At 39.3% G+C, this 21,824-nt stretch overlaps 1 protein-coding gene across 1 annotated transcript; it reads right to left on the bottom strand.

Moving 5' to 3' along the window:
* Nucleotides 1–149: 149 nt before the first annotated feature.
* On the bottom strand, nt 150–21,777 carry Ikzf5 (IKAROS family zinc finger 5). The gene is made up of 4 exons (XM_048455188.3): nt 21,625–21,777; nt 11,342–11,523; nt 9,233–9,415; nt 150–4,118 (listed from the first exon to the last, which is right to left on the bottom strand). The coding sequence occupies exons 2-4, from the start codon at nt 11,472–11,474 to the stop codon at nt 3,175–3,177; spliced, it is 1,260 nt and encodes a 419-aa protein (XP_048311145.1). The 5' UTR covers nt 11,475–11,523; nt 21,625–21,777; the 3' UTR covers nt 150–3,174.
* Between the last annotated feature and the right edge of the window lie 47 nt (nt 21,778–21,824).

The following is a 21,824-nucleotide window of genomic DNA, read 5'->3' as shown; positions in this document are numbered from 1 at the left end:
GAGAGCTCTTTTGTGTAAACTCGTATCTCTTTCCATAATGGATTCTAGAAATTCAAACTAGCCAGCCATAAAATCCTTTATTAATATTTTATGTATCACAAATTACTAAAAAAATTTCATTTTATTCTAGTTTAAAAAACACAAAGTCATTAGAAAGTGTTATTTTTTATTCATATATTACAAAAGCAAAGCATTATTCACAATAGGAACTACGTACTAGATAGTTACTTCAACATTAAACTGCTTCCTTGATCCCTAAACAATATAATGTACCTTACAACTGTAATGCAAGATTTACACCTCATATAGACAACATATCCCATATATCCAGGCATCAACAAAAACAAGTTCTAGAAAGCATATACCTACCCCCTAAGACTAATGAAAACATATTTAGCAGGGAACTTTAAATTTTCTAATAATTCTTCATTTGATAAGTATTTTTGCAGATTTAAAAGAGAGATACCTCTGTTGATTTTTTGTTTTTCATTTTAAGTATATTCCCTTTGTCAAACAATTCTGCAGATGAATGGCAAACACATTTCTAAAATGAAACAGCACTGGAACTACCCAATGGAAAATTTTCAAAATAAAAGTCTAGTCTTCACTTGAATGTCAAGAAGTTGTAGCTACATACTACATTAGTAAAATCTGAAATAAAATTATTCCATTAATCTCTTCACAGTTTCTTAAAAAAATATTAGTGGAGATAAATTACCAACTTTAAAAATCTAAACTTATGTTCACTGAACAAAAATAAATTTAGTTTCAGAACATTGCCTGTTAATGGCAAAGTACTATAAATAGTGCATGTTAAACTTTTCTCAACTCATCTCTATAAAACATTTGGTTAAAAATAAAATGAGGAACATATTTAGTATTTGAGGAAAGAATCTAACATCTTTCCTAATACAGAATTTAACTCAGAATATTTAAGCAAAACCCTAAATCTTTAAAAGTACAATTTCAAAAAAGTTTCTAAGGTAGATTTGCTTCAAAATTTTAGTGCATTTATTTGTAGCTTTATGCATCAACACCTTTGGAAGACCAACTGTGCTCTTTATGGTATTAGAAATTAGGATTTTCCCTTCTAGCTTGAACTTATGAAAAGTTTTTTCCATATTTAAAGTGAAATGTACTTTCAAAACATTCATCTTTAGTTGTTAGGAAAAACAAAATGCACGTCACTGTTTGGCCCAGAATGTAAAGATGATAAAGCTGGCTTTAAGGTGAGCTCTTTCAGGTTGTCTGGCTTTTGAGACCTGCAGTGATGCCCAGCCTGACAGAGAACTCCTGTGTCTAACAATCTTCCTGCCTGGACTTCCCAAGCAGCTGGGACTACAGGTGTGCAGCACCACACTGGGCTTCTTCCTCTTTCAGGGAAGTTTTCATTCTCTATTTGGGGGTATTGCTTTTAGTTAAATCAAACTTCAAAAATAGCAAAATTTCCAAACAACCTGTTTCCTTCTGGCAACTGATAAGCACTACACAAGTTATGTATTTAGAAAGTGTTGCGCTAAAATTAATCTAATCAGTGAGTAAGCGACAAAAATCACTAGAAAGTTAGAGTCACAAGAGAAAGTGTCTTTGTGCTGTGCTTTAACAGTACAGTTGGGATGAGCCAACACTGGTTGCGCAAGCACAGGCACCCTCTGAATGGCTTTCGAGCACTGGGAGGGAGGGCACACATCCATAAACAGGGCACTTGGGGCTTAATGGGTAGACACCATCAATATTTCCCTCTTATTTACTGTAAGAGGCCATTTTTGGTTAATAAATGCTTGACAAGGTATTTCTTTAAGAAGCCAATTAGAAATATTTTTAAGATATTAAGCAAATTAAAAATGAAAATTCTGCAAAGTACACAGAAACCAAGAGTAAGTGACAATGTTTTATTGTTTGCCAGGCTCTCTTCGGGGTAATCTTATTACACAATACAAAAATAACAGCTTCCTATGTAAAATGAACCTCTAATTATAAACAAGTTAAATGTCACATTTAAATGTGCTTTGTATTGACTTTCACTCTCTATCCTTTCCCACTGTGGTGACACTATCCCAGTGTCACTGTCCATGAAGACGCATAGGAAGTACCTTCCATGGCCTACTCTGCAGAAGAAAGTAAGATCTGTTTGGACATATTCTCATTTTCATAGCTATTTCCTCATTAGCACATTTTTCTGAGTTTTTCTACCCACCTTTCTTTGAAATTATTGGCAGAAGGCAGAAAAGGAAACTTTGGAGATTGTTTTGAAGCATCTTAATAAGATAGATGAACCCCACTTCCTCTTTGGTCATCAAAGACTAGGAAGAATAAGATTATCAGTGTGGTTGTCAGTCTTACCTGACACCAATAACAGCTGAATGCAGAATTTAAATGAAAGATTCAGGCTGAAAAAGGCATCTAGCACTCTGGCATATTTACCTGTGGCTTTAAAATTAGAAATATATATATACATATAAAAACAATCAAAAGCTAACATGTTTAAACTAGATATTAAATGAACAGATATCTCCAATAGCAAACACAATTTTCAATTTGTCCCCAAATTTCAACTTCCAGGACTTTCATTTTTATAATTTAAATTTGAAAAGAATTGCTTTATATTTCCCCTCAAAGAAGAAAATTTATTACACTGAAATAACTGTACTGTTTTTGGTTGAAATGAAATTAATTCAACTTAAGTGAATGAAAATAGCACTTTTAATTAAGAGCAAATCTAAAGGCAGTTTCTCTACAAACACTGAAATGTTGTGAAAGGTTTTATGAGAAGTTTATTGTGCCATCTTGAAATATTGCAGAAAGAATATTTAGCTGTAATATATGTGTGAAGTATCTATCTATCTATATATATATCAAGAGTACAGATAACCCTGGGAGTCCTTATGGGTAAGTGTGGGAAACTGAACACCTTGTAAGATCCCAGCTATACTTCAACTCTTACGTGTTTAAATGAAAAAGATATCAATGCTTCTAACTATCTAATGCATAAATAACCCTGACCAGACTTTATGAAAAGTTAACAAAACCCCTTTTCACTATCAAATTACTATTTTATGAATAAAATGTATAAATTTTAAATTAGCAGATACCTTATTAGGGATGATCAAAACTAAAGACCAAACTACAAAACCCCCAAAAGGCCAAACCAAGTGAGAATAATATTGATTGTGTTCAGTGCTGGTTATGTTGCCCTCTTGCAAAGTGACAAGCAAAATCATACTTGTTTTTACATTTGCATCCACATATATTACACTGAAAAGGATTTTCATACCCATGGCATCCCATGTGAATAGTGTAAAGGATATTATCTGCAAAGTACATATCACAGTGCTGGCAGTGGTGTAGAAGTTGAGGATCCTGGACCGGCAGGGTTGGAGCTGGAGTGCTTGGCTGGCTGTTTCCTATGCTGGGGGTACTCGTGTGGGCACTTGGTTCACTGCTTGGCCCTGCCACTGGGCTGTAGTTCCTCTGACTATGCGATGGTCGAGGCTCTGGGCTTGTGGGGGAGGAGCTCTGAGGAATACTTGCTGAGACCGCAGAGACTACTGCTTGGGCAGAGGGCTGCTGAATCATGAAAGGCTTTTCATCAGGGCAGGGAACTACATCAGGGGAGGCAGGGTTTTGGTTTTCTGGTGGCAAGCTGGACAACTGTCCTGCTAAAGTAGAAAGCTGATTCAAAGGGTTGTCAACCATGAGTTCTTGGGGGTCCCTTGGCAGACCACCAGTTGGTGTAGTTTTTGCCAAAGTTTCATAGGCGTCAGTCTGAATATTTGGGATCTCATGGGTAAAATCATTAAGGTAGTCTGGTTTCTGGACCACCATAGAAGGTGGACTTAAGTTGATTAGTGCTCTTCTGCTATACCCCAGATTGCTTGTTTTCTTTTGTAAAACCCCCCACATTTTCTTACTGCTTAAGGAAGACCTGGTACCTTTAATTGGCACCATTTTATGTTTGCGCCTTCGATGGTGGGACAGGTTACTTCGGTCACTGCAGCGGAAGGAACATAACTCACATTTGTATGGTTTTTCCCCAGTATGAGAACGCATGTGGGCTTCCAGATGGCGCTCATAAGCAGATGCAAATGGACATAAATGACATCTGTGAGGTTTCTCACCTGTTTAAGAGAGAAATAGGAAAAACTGCAAGAGTAGCTCATTTATAGGACATTTTCTGTTTGTCCACTGGATGTGAGAATTGTTACAAGGAATAATTTTCAGAAATTCATAATTGCATAACAGGTTAGTATCTGTAAAGAAACCTAAGAACTGAAATAAAACTTAAAAATTCAATAGCAGCCAGGCAGTGGTGGCACACGCCTTTAATCCCAGCGCTCAGGAGGCAGATATACCTAATAGACAGACAGTTCCCAAATACTTCAGAGATCTGAGGATATGGCATTTTAAATGTTTAATAAAAAACTTTTCAATATATAGAGACATACCAACTGCTGGTAGCAGCCCTATCTCCTCCAAAGATGAATGGGAACAGAAGAACGCCACTTGGAGCTTGCTTTAAATGTGGCAATGCCCGGCCACTGGGGAAAAAAACCTGCCTTTCACTTCAACTGCTGCCAAGACCCTGTCCAAACTGTGGACAATCAGGACACTGGAGAATCGATTGCCCCACTATGCCTTGACAAGATAGGCTTGTCCCCGCAAGGTCTCTACTTCACAAGAAAGATTGATGCTGTCCTGAGACCTCTGTGACCACGGAGGACCTGGGGTTAGTTGCCTAGGTGGCCAGTAAGTCTCTGTCATTTCTAATAGATTCAGTCTATTGGTCTGCACTTCTGCTTACTTGTGTAAAAATTATCCTTCTCAGAACTCTGGTGTTTGACGACTAGGCTAGTGATAGCTTTGTCATTTTACAAGCAGCAACCAGGGCTTCAGCTGCCCTCTCAGTTCTCTTTGTGTGTAAAATTCAGGCGTCTAGACACAATTTACCTTGTTACCAGATTCAGAAAAGAGATAAACTCACAGAACAGATCTCAATTTATTATTTATTTATTATTTTTTCCTTTATTATTATGTATTCCTTTATTGAAAGGAACTCGCTTTACAATGACTGCTCTCAGTAATCAACCATTTTTATCTCCTGATGAATTAGATATAAAGAAGGTATTTTAAGGTATAGAGTTTATGTGAAGATATGAAAGTTTAAGTTGAAGATCTAAGAAAACGTTTTAGGGGTCTAAGGAGGTGTTTTAAAGTGTGTAAATTCAAGTTATAAAGGTCTGAGAATAAAAAAGCTTAAGTGGTGATAAAAAGAAGTGATTTAAGGTATATAAAAAAATGAAATGTTTCAGAGTTCTTTCCCTCGCTAGGCTACTGTTATATTAAGACTCTAAAAGTTTATAGTCTTAACATTCATCAACGGAATTCTGATAAGCTATTAATCTAGCTCTGGTAGAGTAACACTACTTTTTTTTTTTAAAGATTTTATTTATTATGTACAGTGTTCTGCCTTCATGTATGCCTGCAGGCCAGAAGAGGGCACCAGATCTCATTGTAGATGGTTGTGAGCCACCATGTAGTTGCTGGGAATTGAACTCAGGACCTCTGGAAGAGCAGTCAGCATTCTTAACCTCTGAGCCATCTCTCCAGCCCTAAAGTATTGAATTTCTATTTGTCGAGACAGGGTTTCTCTGTGTAGCTTTGGAGCCTGTTTTGGAACTCACTCTTGTAGACCAGGCTGACCTCGAACTCACAGAGATTCGCCTGCCTCTGCCTCCCGAGTGCTGGGATTAAAGGCATGTGCCACCACCACCCAGCTGAGTAACACTACTTTTATTATACTCAAAAGCTCATTTTAAATTCCCTTTGGTTGTTTCCTAAGTATAGATTTAAAAGTGCTTCTTATTGTGCTAAAACCATGTCTAATCTGTATACATGGATAGAGGAAAAAGTGTTAATGCTCTGAACCAGAATCATTTTTGGGTCCGCTACGAGTCAAAGGCATGAGTCTATGCCTTTTCTACAATATGGATTTCATTACAGACTACAAATACTGAGCATTCTAATATGTCTAAAGCTTTTATCTTTTTGTAAACTAAAAAAAATTCTTGTAAGCTCCGGGAGTCGACTTGAATCCACCTCAAACAGGCCGTCAAATGGACTCCAGATAAGTACTGTCAATCAACAGCCTAAGTTTCTCCACCTACTGCCTGTACCTGAGGGTGGAATTTCCTCCACCTTCTCCTAGTCTTGGGACTCCCCTCCCTTAATTACTGGGACCTAAGAAAAAATTTCCTCCCTAAACTTGTTAAAAGTTTACTTCTGCTTTGCCAGCATCCTGCCAGGTCCTCTCAAAATCTGTATCCTGGACAGCTTCAAAGTGGCAATGGATGGTCCCATAGAGCCTGGACACAGTGAAACAGCCAGCTATCCCAGAAATTGGCTAGCATCCCAGTTTTCTCAGGTCCCCTAAAGATGCCTCAGACAACAGGAAGCAGAATAGAGAACATGGCAAACCCCATTCCTCACCAACTACCCCTTCCTATTTCCTCACCTCATAACAAACAAAAGGGAGAAATTTAGCATTCAGGCATTTACACTGGCCTGTTCTTGGGGACCAAGCAGGATGCGTCAGCAGCAGCAGCCAAGATGTGACACCGTAGCTGCTGCAGTCACTAAGTAGAGCACGCTCCCTATGTGCATGCGCCATATTCCCTTGGAAAAGGCAAGTCATTCTCACTGCCCCACTCAGGCCACCTCCGTCCCTCCTCCCCATAAACCTCCTATGTGAGGAAAAAAATGTTGAGAGCAGGGCAGAAGATGGAGGCCTGGCTTGTGAAATTTCAGAGGGGATATTAAAGACTTCGAGGGCTCTTTGCTATTTTAAGATCCTGTGGTTCTGGTTAGCTATGGCTGAAGAATCAGCTGTGATTAACAAGATACCAGAATTACTGAAGCAAAACCTTCACGTTACTGGGACAATTGATGCTGGCTAGCTGGAGCTAAGAAATTAGTGGTGATTAAGAAAACACCAGCATCACTGAGGTGAAATCTGGAAGTGGTTTTTTGAGACAGGGTTTCTCTGTAGCTTTAGATAGGAGTGTTTTCTGAGAGCACGAAGAAGCTGTGTATCAGAGGCAGCCAAAGTTGGACCTTGTGCTGGCAGCTGGACTTGGTAATGTGTAAGAGTCACCCAGGTAGTATGGGTTTTGAAGGCATAAAGAGGTCATGGAGAGCAGCTGAGGCTTGGCACTGTGAGAGGCCAGAAGAGGTCACTGATGAAGCTTCAGTGGCAGTTGAAGGCTCAGTACTGAAGGGATCATAAAAAGGAGTTGAGGCTTGGCACCATGAAGAGAGACTATGAGAGGCTACTGGTGAAAGTGCAGCCCAGTTGCAGCAGAGGACCCCAGCGTTTTGGAGATACCAGCACCATGGGATGATCACCAAGAACAGCAGCAGCAGTGGAGTGGAGCCAGCTAAAGCCTAGAAAACAAGCCGTGTGTATTGGAGAGGGTGGAGCCAGAAAGTGACCATAGCCCTTCGCATGCATTCAGAAGATCATAAGTGAAGTGAATCCCATATAATTAGACATTGAGTTATTTATACTGTTGGAGTTTGGTTTTACTTAATTCAGATTGTGACTGTGCCCTGGTTTTTTCCTCTTGAAGAAGGTATGTAATTTAATTTTGACTTTTAAAGGAGCCCACAGGTGAAAGACAACATTTTTGGGAGGGGGGGGTTAAGACAGGGTTTCTCTGTATAACAGTACTGGCTGTCCTGAAACTAGCTCTTGCAGACCAGGCTGGCCTCGAACTTAGAGATCCGCCTGTCTCTGCCTCCCGAGTGCTGGGATTAAAGGCATGCACCTGTCAAAAGACTTAACTTTTAAAAGAGATTGGATATTTTAAAGAGGCTGGAAATTTAATATTTAAATTTGTAAAGACTGTGGAACTTTTAAAAATATTTATGATTTTAATGTGAGATTGGGTATGAATAAGAAAGGAAGAGTTGTGGCTTAATAGTGATGGGTTTGCATGTCAAATTGACAAGGGGTCAATTTGTGTTTGTGCCAACTTGACACAAGCTAGAGACATCAGAGAGGAAGAAGCCTCACTTGAGGAAATGTCTTCTTGATATCCAGCATTTTCTCAATTAATGATCAATGTGGGAGGGCCCAATTTACGGTGGATAGTGCCATCCCTGGGTTGGTGGTCCTTGGTTCCTACAAAAAAGCAGGCTGAGGGGCTGGAGAGATGGCTCAGTGGTTAAGAGCATTGCCTGCTCTTCCAAAGGTCCTGAGTTCAAAACCCCAGCAACCACATGGTGGCTCACAACCATCTGTAATGAGGTCTGGTGCCCTCTTCTGGCCTGCAGACATACACACAGAATATTGTATACATAATAAATAAATAAATATTAAAAAAAAAAAGAAAGCAGGCTGATCAAGCTATGGAAGCAAGTCAGTAAGCAGCTCCCCTTCATAGCCTCTGCATCAGCTCCAGCCTCTGGGATCCTTTCTTGTCTGAGTTCCTGTCCTGACTTCCTTCTGTGATGAAGAGTAGTTCTAAAGTGTAAGTCAAAAAACCCTTTCCTACTCAATTTGCTTTTTGGTCATGGTGTTTCATGGCAGCAATAGAAACCCCTAATTAAAACAAGGATCAATTTTATTTAGAGCCCAAATTCTCCAAATATGTAAAACTATCAATTGGAATGTGAGACTGAGAGTCAGCTGACAAGGACAGAGCACCTACCACATTTTAAAATCCCTGTTAGCTCTGAGGGTACAAAGACGGCCTTTGGATGTCCTCAGGAAGCTTTCTAGGCCACTATGATGTAATAAAGGGGCACAGGCAGATAGGGAGCACACAGGAGAACAACTGGGCTTGGATAAAGGCAAGGTGTAATTAGGAAGATTTTCTCAAAAGGGTGGCTAGAGAGACATGGGTTAGCAAGTACATCCTGCAAGTAACAGAGGCCTTTCTTTCACTTTTCTAGAAATTAAACATTGTGAAGAAAAAGACAAAACATTAACCCTTAGTAATAACCTCTCCCACCAGAGAGCAGGAAGACAACTGAAGAGTATGCAGATCAAGCAGGAAAGTGGTAGGAGGATCAAGCTCTCCAAAGAGCTTGTTTTCATATTTGTATGCCTTTAAGACACTGCTTTGTAAAAAATGGAGTTAGTGCCCTACAAACCCTCATCAACCTTGTTTCGAACCATCAGAATTACATGAACTTGCACTCCATGGTCTCTCTCCAGCTGTTTCTCCATTACCTGTGTGGATCCTGATATGCTCAATGAGCCGGGCCGTTCCTTTGCTAGCATAGTTGCAGTACCGACACTTGAGCTTCCCATCAAAGGTCCTTTCAAACCCGTCTACTAACATTCCTGAGTTTTCATCCAGGGAAACTTCAACAGATGGATGATCAAGTCCATTTTGATCACCATCTGCTCCAGCTATAAACAAAAGCAAAAGAAATCATGCACTGCAGAATCAACTCAGTTCACCATTTTAGACTCAAGGGGTTGAAGATCTTCCACAACTGATAGCTTCTTTCCCAAGAATTTAATTCATAAAACAATTCAGACTTCTTTAAGTGGGACAAATTTTGTGCAAAAGTATAATTATAAGAATCTCTAAAGAGGACCTCAAATTCTTTACATATACATTTTACCAACTCTCAACATGCTTTTGAAGAAAACAGGTAAGACAGAAGAATGAAGAAATTCCTTAAGGTCACAGTCACACACAGGTGTCTACGATATTGGTCATGATAACAATTTTAATTAGCAGTTGCTACAGTTCTAAAACACTAAGTCAATTTCCTTTGATCTAAAAACAATTATTGGGTAGCCTATTAGAGGCATTTGTGGTCTAGATTCCAGGTTACATTTAAGATCTTAAAATTCAAGTTAAGTTCATCAAGGAAAACAAGGTATCTGACAGCTCTGAAGGTAAGGACTACAAGAACTTCAGAACTGAAATGTTTGGGGGTTTGCTTTTCATCTGAACTAATTTAGTATTAAGAAGTGGAAGGAGCAGGTACTAATAATTAGAAACCACACATGTTGGGGACTACAGCCTAGTTCTTGAATCCCCATCCTGAATCTGTTCACATTACTATTAAAAGACAAAATCTGTATCCCTTTCTTCATTGGAACAGGACTTTGGCTCGACGCCAGGAGACATAGCCTCATATGCTCAGTTCAAACCCTATTCCTTTTCTTCTGCCTTTCACCAGAAATATTTTTTCTGGGTTGGGCAAACCAAGCAAACTGGTCCAAAAGGAAGCAACTGAAGAGTTCAAGCCTGTGGTCTCCCTTCCTCCCACTGTTTTCCTAAGACCCTCACGTGTGCATCAATTACCTTGGAGATCTTAATAAAATAAACTGGAGTCACTAGATTCAGGGTAGGGCCTAGTACTTACGTTTCTAACAAAACTTCTGGGGAATGACACTTGATCACTGTTGCCAGTTCCTGCATCTTCATGGGTTACAAGATCTAGGTCAGAGGCCAGGAAAGGTATTCTACAGGGTGGGGATAGTAAATACCTAAAGCCAAATGGGCTTTGTCACAACACCCAACTCTGCTGCTGTACCATAAAAGCAGTTACAGAAATAAGCAAGCTGGGGGTGAATGTAGCTCACTGGATAGCACTTGCCTAATGTATGCAACAGATGTTGATCCCCAGCATTACAAACAAGTTAGAAATATGCAAAGAAGTGAGCATGTATGAGTTCTGGTAAAACTTTATTTATGAACAATGAAATTTGAATTTCATGATTTTCATGTGTTGTTCTTTCTTGTATCTAATGATACAAAGCAAATTTCAGACTGCAAGTCATAGGAAGGCAGTTATATGAGGCCCATGGGTAGTACTCTGCTACCCCTCAACTATATTAAAAACAGTGTATGTGATCCAGAAACTTAAGAAATTTTCCCTCTAGCAGGCTCACCAAATCTTTGCTTCATCTAGTTTAGTTTCTCTTCTTGAATGGGTAAATGGACAGCCGCCTTTGTTTAAAGAGAAAAAAATCCCTAGTTGGGGCTCATGTCCAACCCACGTTGCTTGATGGGTAAATTCTCCGTGAACCAATTCTCTGGGTTCTTTGAGTCAACTGTCAGATAACAGAAAATGAAGGACAGACAAGGAATTTAGAAGCCCTAACCTTTCAACAAAACTATAACAGTTCTTTAGACTACATTAAATCATTGTCCCATAGCAAAAGTCTGCATGTTAAAAGAAGGGAGAAAACGCTTTGTGTCTTTCTAGAAAAGAATGCTCCACACTAGTGGATAGTGATGCTCATCAAATGGAGAGCTGTGCATGAACACTAACACATTTATAATTGAACTTTTCGGTAGTATTAAAGTAAGTCTACCTCCCTGAAGAGTCTCTGCTTCTTTGTCCCCACTAACTGATCCCGAGATCATGTTCACATGATGCGTCTGCTGTGTCAAGTATTCCTGGAAATCTTTCACAAAGTCCAAAGGCTCTGGTTTCTTTTCACCCATCTTGGTGCTTTTTCTTTCTTTCTTTCTTCTAGTTGAAAATGTGTTATATCTAGGGAACAAGAAAATAGAGAACCCAGAAATAAATTTACACTATTTATAAAAGAATATAGTACAAAATAAAACAATATAGACAAAAACTATTTTGTATAAGACATTGTTACTCAAAGCAACAGAAAAATAAAAACTGTCTTTAAATACTCTATAATCTGGAGATTGAAGACATATAAGACAGTAAGAAACAGATTTAATAATTAAACTGAGTCATAGAAAATGGAAACAAATTACCAAGACAGGAAAACAAACTTTACTTAGAACAGCCAAATACTGACAATTACTCAAATGATCCCCCAAACAGTACCGTCTGAAAACTGGTCGTAGATGGTCACACAATAGGCTATAGCAGTAAAAATAAGGAAACTTCAGCTGCATGCAGAAACACATATGCATCTCACCACACAATGTTGAGCACCAGAAGCCAGACATAGGTTATTAGTATATGACCTATAGAAGACCAGAGAAAATTAAGGTCCAGTGCCAGAAATAAGGAATATGTAGCCCTTGCTTGCTAGGGCAGACAGAGCCTAGTACTGGAAGGGACATAAAAGGAGTTTCTGGATGGCTGGCTGCCTTCCATTTCTTCATACCGATCCAATAGGTGAAACTTTAAGATTTTTAAGCTTTTCTATATACATGTTAGATTTCAAGAAAAAGCAAAACCAATAGAGAACTGAGTTATCTTTGCATACCTGCTAGTCATTAGAAATGAAAAATTACTCATTAAATTATTTGAGTTTAGAAAAAAAAAAAACTTCCCCAGCAATCTGTCTAAACATTGCGTTGGCAATACAGGAATTGAAATGGAAGTGTATGCACATTCAGCTTTAAACAATGTTTAGTCATTATACTGATTTCATCTTCTACCAGCTAAGGATAAAAGTAGTTGATTCATACTTTCACTAGCATGTGGCTTTTTCATTGTGGCCACTCTGGAGGGTGTGTGACACTATCACATCAATTTTGATTTATAGTCATTTATGATTAATAAAGTTCTATGCTACTCATTCTTTTAAATAATGTTTGCTAGTTTTCACATAGATTATATGTCTTTTCTACATAAAAAATTATACATATATATGAATATATATGATCATATATATATATATATATATATGTTTTTTTCTGGTTTTTGAAGACAAGATCTCTCTGTGTAGCCCTAGCTGTCCTGGAACTCACTCTACAGACCAGGCTGGCCTCGAACTCAGAGATCTGCCTGCCTCTGTCTCCCTAGGGCTTCAAGATTGTTTTTGTTTTTTTTTTGTATTTATTATACAATATTCTGCCTCCATGTATGCCCCCATGCCAGAGGAGGGCGCCAGATCTCATTACAGATGGTTGTGAGCCACTATGTGGTTGCTGGGAATTGAACTCAGGACCCCTGGAAGAGCAGCCAATACTCTTAACCACTAAGCCATCTCTCCAGCCCCCAAGATTGTTTTTTTTTTAAAGCAAGTGACAGTACAACTAATATTAATCACAATGGTACCAACACTAAATAATAATCAAAAGAAAATGAGACTGAACCAAAAATAGAGTTCATTTGAATAAGATTTTCACTCACATTTTTTTTATTTTTTTTTTCCAAAGTTTATTAAATTATAAAAGTTTCCATTTCTGCGAGGGGTGCGTTCACTCACATTTTTAAATTAAAGATTAAATTACAAAATGTAATCATTGGGATATTTGAATACAAGAAATGTATGTGTTAGTACTTGTCTCCAAGTCTTGTGCTGAACATTTTAAGATATTTAATTGAAAAAAAGATTTCAATACAGTATAGTCTGTAGCAGTTTCCCCTCCCCCAACTCAACTCCCCACCCACCCATATCACACCCTTTTTTTCTCTCTTTAGAATACAAGCAGGTAAAAAATAGTAAAGAGCAAATAAAAACAGAAAACCAAAAAAAGGCACCAGAAATACATATAGATACAGAGACACGTGTTCACAAACAGAAATCCCATAAAGACAGAATACCAGAAACCATTGTATGCAAAACACCTGTAAGGAAAAAAAATAAATTGATAAATAAAAGCAAAACATTGTGAGACAAGAAACCTCCAAAACTGCCTTTGAGATTGTTTTGTATTGGCCATCTACTTCTGTCTGGGCTTGGGGTCTGTCCTTGAGAGTGGCTTGTATACCCAATGAGACTCTGTTGGAGAAAATTAAATTTTCTTTTGTGAGTGGTTATCAATTAGAGATAGCTTCTGGGTTAAGAAAGAGGTTCTGTGTCCACTTCTTCTCTCAGTGCTGGGACCCCATCTGGATTTGGTGCCTTGCATGCCGCCACAGTCTTTACAAACAAAAGCCTGTTTTATTTTACTTTTTTTTTAAAATTCAAATATAAGTACATCATTTCCCCCATTTTTACTTTTCTCTTCAATTCCTCTCATTTCCTCAAGTTCACTTAGTGTTCCTTGTATGTATATAATTTCAGAGCTCACAACTTGGTATCAGATAGCAAATTAGGGGGCTCATCCCTAAGGAAGACTAATTCTCCCTTTCTTGGCCATTAGTTGTTTGCAGTTCTTTGTCTAGGGATGAGTCCCATGAGAATTCCTCCTTCCACGTTAACATGTGTGTTGGTGCTGGCATTGTTCAGGTCTTGTTGAGATAGCCATGTTGTTGAGCTATCATGGGTGTAGCTTCCCTTTCATTTCTAGGAGATAAAATCTCACAATTCCTAGTCCACTGACTCTTATACTCTTTCTGCCTCCTCTTCTATAATATTCCCTGAGTTTGGGTGTAGGAATTGTGTTCCAGATGTATTCACTAAGGCTGGTCACCCCATGATTGATTGTTTTCTTCATTTTGACCACTTATGATTTTCTGTAATGATCTCCATCGGTTGTAAAGAGAAACTTCTCGATGAGCAGTAAGAGATACACTTACCTATGGGTATGAGGATAAGAATCTAGAATGCTCTTAGGGAATGTGTTGTTTTAGTAAAGTGGTGCTAGTAGGTTCTCTTCTAAGGTCCTTGGCCTCACTACCCCCATGTCACTGGGTAGGTTTCCAGTACCTATGATTTCCTTTCTGTTGAGTGGGCCTTAAATCCAATTAGACAGCTGTCGGTTACTGCCAAGAAATTATTGTCACTACTGCATCAACAGAGATATCACACTATGCTGGTTATTGTTGTGGTTCAGGAATAAGATCCAGGCCTTGCTTACCTGTAATTCAGAACTAAGGAGGTGGAGACAGGAGAATCATTGCAAGGCCAGCTTCAACTACATAATGAGTTTGATAATCTCAAAATAAATAAATAAATAACAAAATAAAATAAAGTAACCAAACAAACAAAAAGGAAATAATTGAATTTTTAATTAAAAAAGTAAAATAAGACATGAGAGTAAAGGGGGACCATTAGGAATACAGAAGTAGAAAAGACACAAGGCAGACCCAAATGAGATAACAGAAAGGAGAAAAATGATCAAAGCACATCACATGCATATACAGAAATGTCATAATTAAGACCCCTTTGTACAACTAAGACATAATTATGTTAAATGACTCATGTTCAGGATATTTTTTAAATTATAAGAGCTATGGGAAAAGTTATAAATAGGGCTGAAGAGATGGCCTGGTCAGTCATGTGGCATGCACGTAGTAGGATCTGTTCAAATCCCTAGCACCACAGAAAAGGACAGGCATGTCGGAAGGTACCTGTAACCCTCCACACTGGAGAGGTGGAGACAGACTAAGGAAGACACCTGATGTCAACTTGTAGTCTCTACACCCACACATAATATATGCATACAAAGACATATGTAAACACATACACAAAAAAGTTATAAGTAAAAATCCTAGTTTTTACATCACAATTCAGAATTTCTTCTTGCCAATCAATTCATATGCAAAGTGATACATTTTCACCCAAAATGAATCTACTTTAATGGACTTCAATAAACAAGACAAATTTTACCAAATCTTGATTAGAAAGCTTAGCAATGCTGCTGTACAATGTATGACAATGCAACAAAAAACCCACAAGACTTGCCATAGCAAGCAAAAGAAAATGGTATTTTTATACATCCAACTTTAGTTTAAGAACAGAAATGAGCCCAATTATAGAGCATGGCTGACATATTTTGACAGTCTTAGTTAGTCACACTGTCACATTACAAATTTCACTGTGTTCTCTGCCACAAATTGTATTCTTCCATCAATTATGTATGATAGGTTAAATTAAAAAAAAAATGCCAATGGAATAATTGAAAATGTTCCAAACATGAAGACCAGCTTCTGAATTAGAGATTTAAACATTCTTACATGGTTTCATCTACACATCCATCCATGATTTAAAAACTAAGTGTCAGGCTGGAGAGATGGCTTGGCGGTTAAGAGCACTGACTGCTCTTCTAGAGGACCGGGGTTCAATTCCCAGCGTCCACATGGCAGTTCATAAGTGTCTGTAAATCCAGTTACAGGGTGATCTGTCACCTTCACACCATTGCACATAAAAAAAATAAATACATCACAAAAAAATTCTTAAAGAAGAAAACTAAAAGTAAAAAATAAAAAGGAAGATTCTTGTTCTAAGCAAATAAATAGTAATTAAAATTTATTTAAAAAAAAAAACCTAAGTGTCAGCTGGGCAGTGGTAGCACACACCTTTAAATCCAGCACTCAGGAGTAGAGCCAGGTTGATCTATCTCTGAGTTCGAGGCCAGTCTGGTCTACAGAGCGAGTTCCAGGACAGCCAAGGCAGAAAAAAAACTGACTCCAAAAACCAAAACTGAAACAAAACAAACAAAAAACTAAGTGTCCTTTCATTCCTGAGCATCTGTGTTCATCAGAACTGAATCAACTACAGCACATATATCTGTAGGCAATATGAATGACAAGCAAGCAATCTGGAAAGCAATGGGCAATGAAACAGACTCATGTAAATGATAGGTGCCTAAATCTAAGTGGAGTCTTTGGCTCAAACCCCAGTTTCTTCCATCTCAGGTCAATACCTCTAAGCACAATATATGGGAAAACAATCATTCTGGCTAAAAGAAACTCAAGGCTATAAAAAGAAAATATAGGTTTGCTAGCCAAACCATTCTGCCAAAGACAAGAACTCCATATAAAACCTGATACCTGAGGATGCTGTTCAGCACTGACAAATTTTAAAACCTCTACAAACATAATATAAATGATATATACATGTATTCAACCAACTGTGAATGGAAAACATTTAAAAATCTAAAAAAAAAAAATGTACCCTGAACAATTTAGACTCGTCTTCCCTGGTAGCCTCTAAATAATACAGAATCAGAATGACTTATGCTGTATACAGTATAGACAATCTGGAGAATACTTAAAGAGAATGCCAGTGTGTGCCTATACTTCCAGCATTCAGTGGCCAAGGCAAGAGTTCAAGACCAGTCTAAGCAGCACATAAAAAAGACGATGAGCAAGGAAGTCAGGACTGCGAGGTGTTGGTCCACCCACTGAGGCAGTGTGCCTTTTCTAATGGGAACTCACCAAATTCAGCTGGACCGGGTCTGAATGAGCATGTGACCAAACCGGACTCTCTGATTGTGGCTGACAATGGGGGCTGACTGAGAAGCCATTGATAAAGGCACTGGGATTTGTTTTTACGGCATGCTCTGGCTTTTTGGGACCCTAGTCTATATGGATGCACAGTTCCCTAGGCCTGGACGTAGGGGGAAAGGCCTTGAACTTCCCACAGGGCAGGGTTCCTGCCCTCTCTCAAGCAGGGTGGGAGAGGGAGGATGAAGTGTGGGGGAGTGGGAGGGGATTGGGAGGAGAGAAGGAAGTGTAAATATTTGAATGGAAAAAGAAAAAAATCCCAAGTGAAAAAGAAAAAAATGCATATGGAAGGATGTGTAATAAGTACATGCAATCCTATTGCATTTTATGTAAGAGATTGAAGATCCTCAGATTTTAGTATCTACAAGGGGTTCTACAATCAATTCTCCAGTAAGACAGAGGAACAACTAACTGTATACAGGCTAGGAAATTGGGAAAGTATAATCTTTAAACTGGTATCTTTCTAACTAGCTGTGAACTCAACGCCTTGGATTTTTAAACCAAGAATGTACTCAAATTTTCAATGTAAAATGTCATCAGAACAACATATTTAAGCATTCCTCAATACTACTATAGATTTTGATGTTATATTCCAAGCCAGATCTACTCTTTGCTAACTGATATTACTCCAAATAAAAATTTCTATGTTGAAATCCTAACCTCCAATATGATATTTGTTGTGAGGCAAAGTCGTCAGAATAGGATTATAAGAATAAAGATCCTGTATCTGCTAGCACCTCAAACTCAAACTTACCAGCCCCCCAACCTTAACGAATGCTTGTTTAAATCACCTAGCCTGTGCTGGGTAGTTTTTGTCAACCTGTCACAAATCCAGGCATATCCAGGAAGAGACCTTTTTTTTTCCCTCCAAAACAGGGTCTTATTAGGTTAGCTTTGACTGACCTGGAACTCACTATGTAGACTAGGCCAATCATCAAAGTATAGAGATCCTCTTGCCCCTGATCTCCTGAGTGATGGAATTAAAGGCTTGCCCCACCACAATGCCTGGGAGAAGAGGAATAATATCTGAAAAAATACTTCCATAAAACTGCCTGTAGGCAAACCTGTGGGCTACTGACTTGATTAACGATTGATGTAGCAGGGCATAGCTCACTGTGGGAGGTGCCATCCCTGGGCAGGTGGTCCTCAGTTGTATAAACGGCAGGCTAAACAAGCCAAGAGAAGCAAGTCAGTAAGCATGAAGGAAAAGCCATGGCTTCTGCACCACAATCCCTGCCCTGACATTCTTCAGTGATGGACCATTACATGGAAGTACAGGATAAAATAGACCCTAACTTCCCTGAATTACTTTTAATCGCGATGGCTTGTTGTTTCGATTGTTTGAGACAGGGTCTTTCTACATAGCCCTGGCTGTTGGAACTCACCTCCAATTCAGAGATCCACCTGCCTCTGCCTCCCTAGTGCTAATCATCGTGTTTTAAGACATAGTCCATGCAATTTGTTATAATAGCAGGAACTGCTGGGTGGTTTAATCCACATGCCTTTAATCCCAGCACTCAGGGAGGCAGAGGCAGGTGGATTTCTGTGAGTTCAAGGTCAACCTGGTCTACAAGAGCTAGTTTCAGGGCAACCAGGGCTGTTTCACAGAGAAACCCTGTCTCAAAAAAAATAAAAAATAAAAAAAAGAGTGTGAACTAAGATATATGTCTACTTCATCAACTAAAGAAGAAAATAATTTCCAAACCTTGTAAGACAAAGATTTCTCAAGCTAATAGAGAGGGAAAAATCTAATAATTAATATTTCATATATCCCACATATGTGTATTACACAGATATATAATCAAACACCTTTAATCAGGAACTAATTATTTTAAAAAGGTGTTAAGATGTGAATTGGAAAATAGCCGTGACTATGAAAGAGCTAATATAAAAATCAAAGGGCCTTCCTTCCTCCATCATCATGAGCCATAGGTCTGTTTTGTTTTCTCATAAGACTTTTCAGAGTCAAGCAATTCCTAGCCAAGAAACAAAAGTAAAATGGTTCTATTCCCCCAATGGATTTGGATGAAAACTGGCAACAAAACCAATACAATGCTAAGATACTGGAGAAGAACAAGGCTGAGTCTGCAAGGACTTGCACACAATGTCATGACTGAGGGTTTATGCTGAATCATGGTCTCTAGCAATCTTACCAGATGACACTGAACATTTTTTACCTCTGGAGATTTGGTTTAAATTGGGGTTTGAGTTGCTCTTATCCGTCCCACATGAGCCAACTGGTTTGTTCAGCAATAAAATAAATAGGACCTTTAAAAAAAAATCAAAGGGGCTGGAGAGATGGGTGATTCACAGTTAAGAGCACTGGCTGTTCCTGCAAACGACCTGAGTTCAATTCCCAGGACCCACACTGAGGCTTCTAATCATCTCTAACTTGAGTTCCAGGGAATCTGATGTCCTCTTCAGGCCTTTGTGGGCACCACACATACACACAATGCACAGACATATATGTAGACAAAACACCCATATGCATAACATAAAATAAAAATAATTTTAAATTAACAATCTCTTTAATATGTCTTCCCCACTGACTAGGGGAGAACTGAAAGAGCTTGATTAGGGAATGGTATGGCATATTTCATTTATCTAGCATTTTAAAAAAAGAAATGTTTAAACTGAAGGGTTACTAAACCATAAGGAAGAATACTTAGCCCTAACTTTTTATTTGATAATTTAACTCAGAGGTTAGGCAGGTCTACAAAGCTGTTTATAGTTCGATAGCTGTTTGCTCCTATAACCTATTGGTTATGGTCACTGAAAGACTTACTCTCCAAGAGAATATACATTCCTAAATAAGGCCGACAAACAAGATTAGGTTCATACAGAGTAACATGGGCCTTCGAAAACAATTAGAACACAGTCCCTGAGTTCCTAACTGCTTAAGACTAAATAAATGCATGAACACCATGATAAGCTTCTTCTGAGAAATCAGAAAACATAGTATAAAAGAGTAAAACAGAAATAAAACCACAACAGAAGAAATCCAAAGGAAGAATTATACAATCTAACTTTTCCACCCCAAATCAGTTCCACCTTTTGTTTTCACTGCAACATTGACAAAATGTCAAACAATTGAAATTTACTGTAGAGACACACGGAAGGACTCCAAAAGGTCATGGAGGGAATTTCAACTAAAATTCAACAGCTGCAAGAAGTCTGCAAAGAAAGGCACATGAGTCAAAACTTTACTAGCAAACTACAGTTTTAATAAACTAATAAGACAACTTGAGTAATATTATCATAACTGAAAAAAATTAGGCCGACAAAAAAAGCAATAGCAAAGTGTGGTGACCCACAACTAAAACACAGTCACCTGTGTTACTATCATTTTGCCACTAGTGATTTTACTTTTAACAAAAAATTAAATTTAATTCCACATTTAATATATCAATTTCAGTTATGCACAGTATACATCCAGGGATGTTAGGCTTAGTATTGCTTGAATAAGTATAATTGCATAAAAAAGTACATTAGCCCTATACTAGGGAAATATTAGTAACAACCACCAGAGCTCCACAAGGGCACATCTCCACCTTCATTATCTCTTTTAAAATACAACGGTTACAGTTTCCTGGGAAACATCTCAATTCACTACAAAGAACGTCTAAGAAAACAATCATCCTCAGCTGTGCTGAAGACAACGTAAACTCAAGACAAAATTTTTAAAAAGTGGTCCAGATATTCTAAACAATTGTTTTCATTGTCTGCCTTCTAAATGTAATTTCTCTGGATCTCACAATGTAAGAAGTCTCCGTGCCCTCTCTCACTTGTCACTCCTCTGTTCGGTTCTGATCAGTACATAAAGGGGTCATTAAACGGGCCACGTGATGACTGGCAGACACAACCAACTACACTTTGGATCCAGTTAGACGGAGAGCACTATGATGCTTGGCTGAGGATCTATGCTGAGCATCCATGAGCATTCGAGCATCATGTGCCTATTAGGGACGTAAACCCTGAATGAATTCGAGGAGACCTTTGCTGGAACATCCTTCCCAGCCTCATCTGTTTCCAACACTGGAAGGTACAGGCAGTAGAAATCAGTCCAGGAAGATTCATGGGAGAAAACTCCTTCCCAACAGCTTGGGACTGGCGTCGGAGTAATATCCTCTCCAAGATTCCCAGTACCTGGGATTGCTGGGGTCGGCTCCTGACCCTAGCACCCCAAGAACACGCCACACAGGGGGCGCTCCCCGCCCTGCGCCCCTCTTCACCCCCCACTCCCCGATCGCCTCCTGTCAAAGCAGGAGGCAGCTCCCCACCCTAAGCCTCCAAGCTCCCGCCCGACGGCGCAGACTCGCGAGCTGCTCCCTCCGGGCGGCGGACCCAGTCATCCACATGCTCGACCCAAGAAGATCCCGGGTGGCCACGCTGCTAGCCCACGGGGCGCGCACGACCCCTCGGCAGTGGCCAAGGCTACGGTGGTGTGAGCCGGCCCGTGGTGAACCCGGCGCTTTACCTTCCGCCATTCCGCCAACGTGCCCTGCTTAGCCGTGGCGCCGCCGTACAAGCTGACATTCCGTTACTCACCTCCTGACAGCTGCACCGAGAAATCCCCACAATCTTGTTCGCCGCCGCCACCGCCTCAGCGTTCGCCAGCGTCGCAGCTGCGACCGCCATGTTTGTTGTGTCTCCTCTCCCTTCCCGCCCCCCGCCTTGCCCAAGTCTCGCGTGAGCGAGCTGTAGGGAGCAAGCGGGGAGAGCGTGTGTCTCTCCTGGGGTTCCGTAGG

This window comes from Myodes glareolus, chromosome 7 (genome assembly GCF_982192425.1).
Source record: "Myodes glareolus chromosome 7, mMyoGla1.1, whole genome shotgun sequence".
Taxonomy (NCBI): domain Eukaryota; kingdom Metazoa; phylum Chordata; class Mammalia; order Rodentia; family Cricetidae; genus Myodes; species Myodes glareolus.
Note: the sequence above shows the minus strand (reverse complement) of the source record. Positions and strands in the feature narration are given on the sequence as shown.

Bases quoted from the DNA above. Each gene is read 5' to 3' on its own strand.
- Ikzf5 (XM_048455188.3), bottom strand. From the start codon at position 11,474: ATGGGTGAAAAGAAACCAGAGCCTTTGGACTTTGTGAAAGATTTCCAG. The intron at 9,416-11,341 runs GTAGACTTACTT...TTTTGTTTATAG, and splicing joins AGCAGAGACTCTTCAGGGAG to CTGGAGCAGATGGTGATCAA. The intron at 4,119-9,232 runs GTAATGGAGAAA...TCTCTTAAACAG, and splicing joins GCATATCAGGATCCACACAG to GTGAGAAACCTCACAGATGT.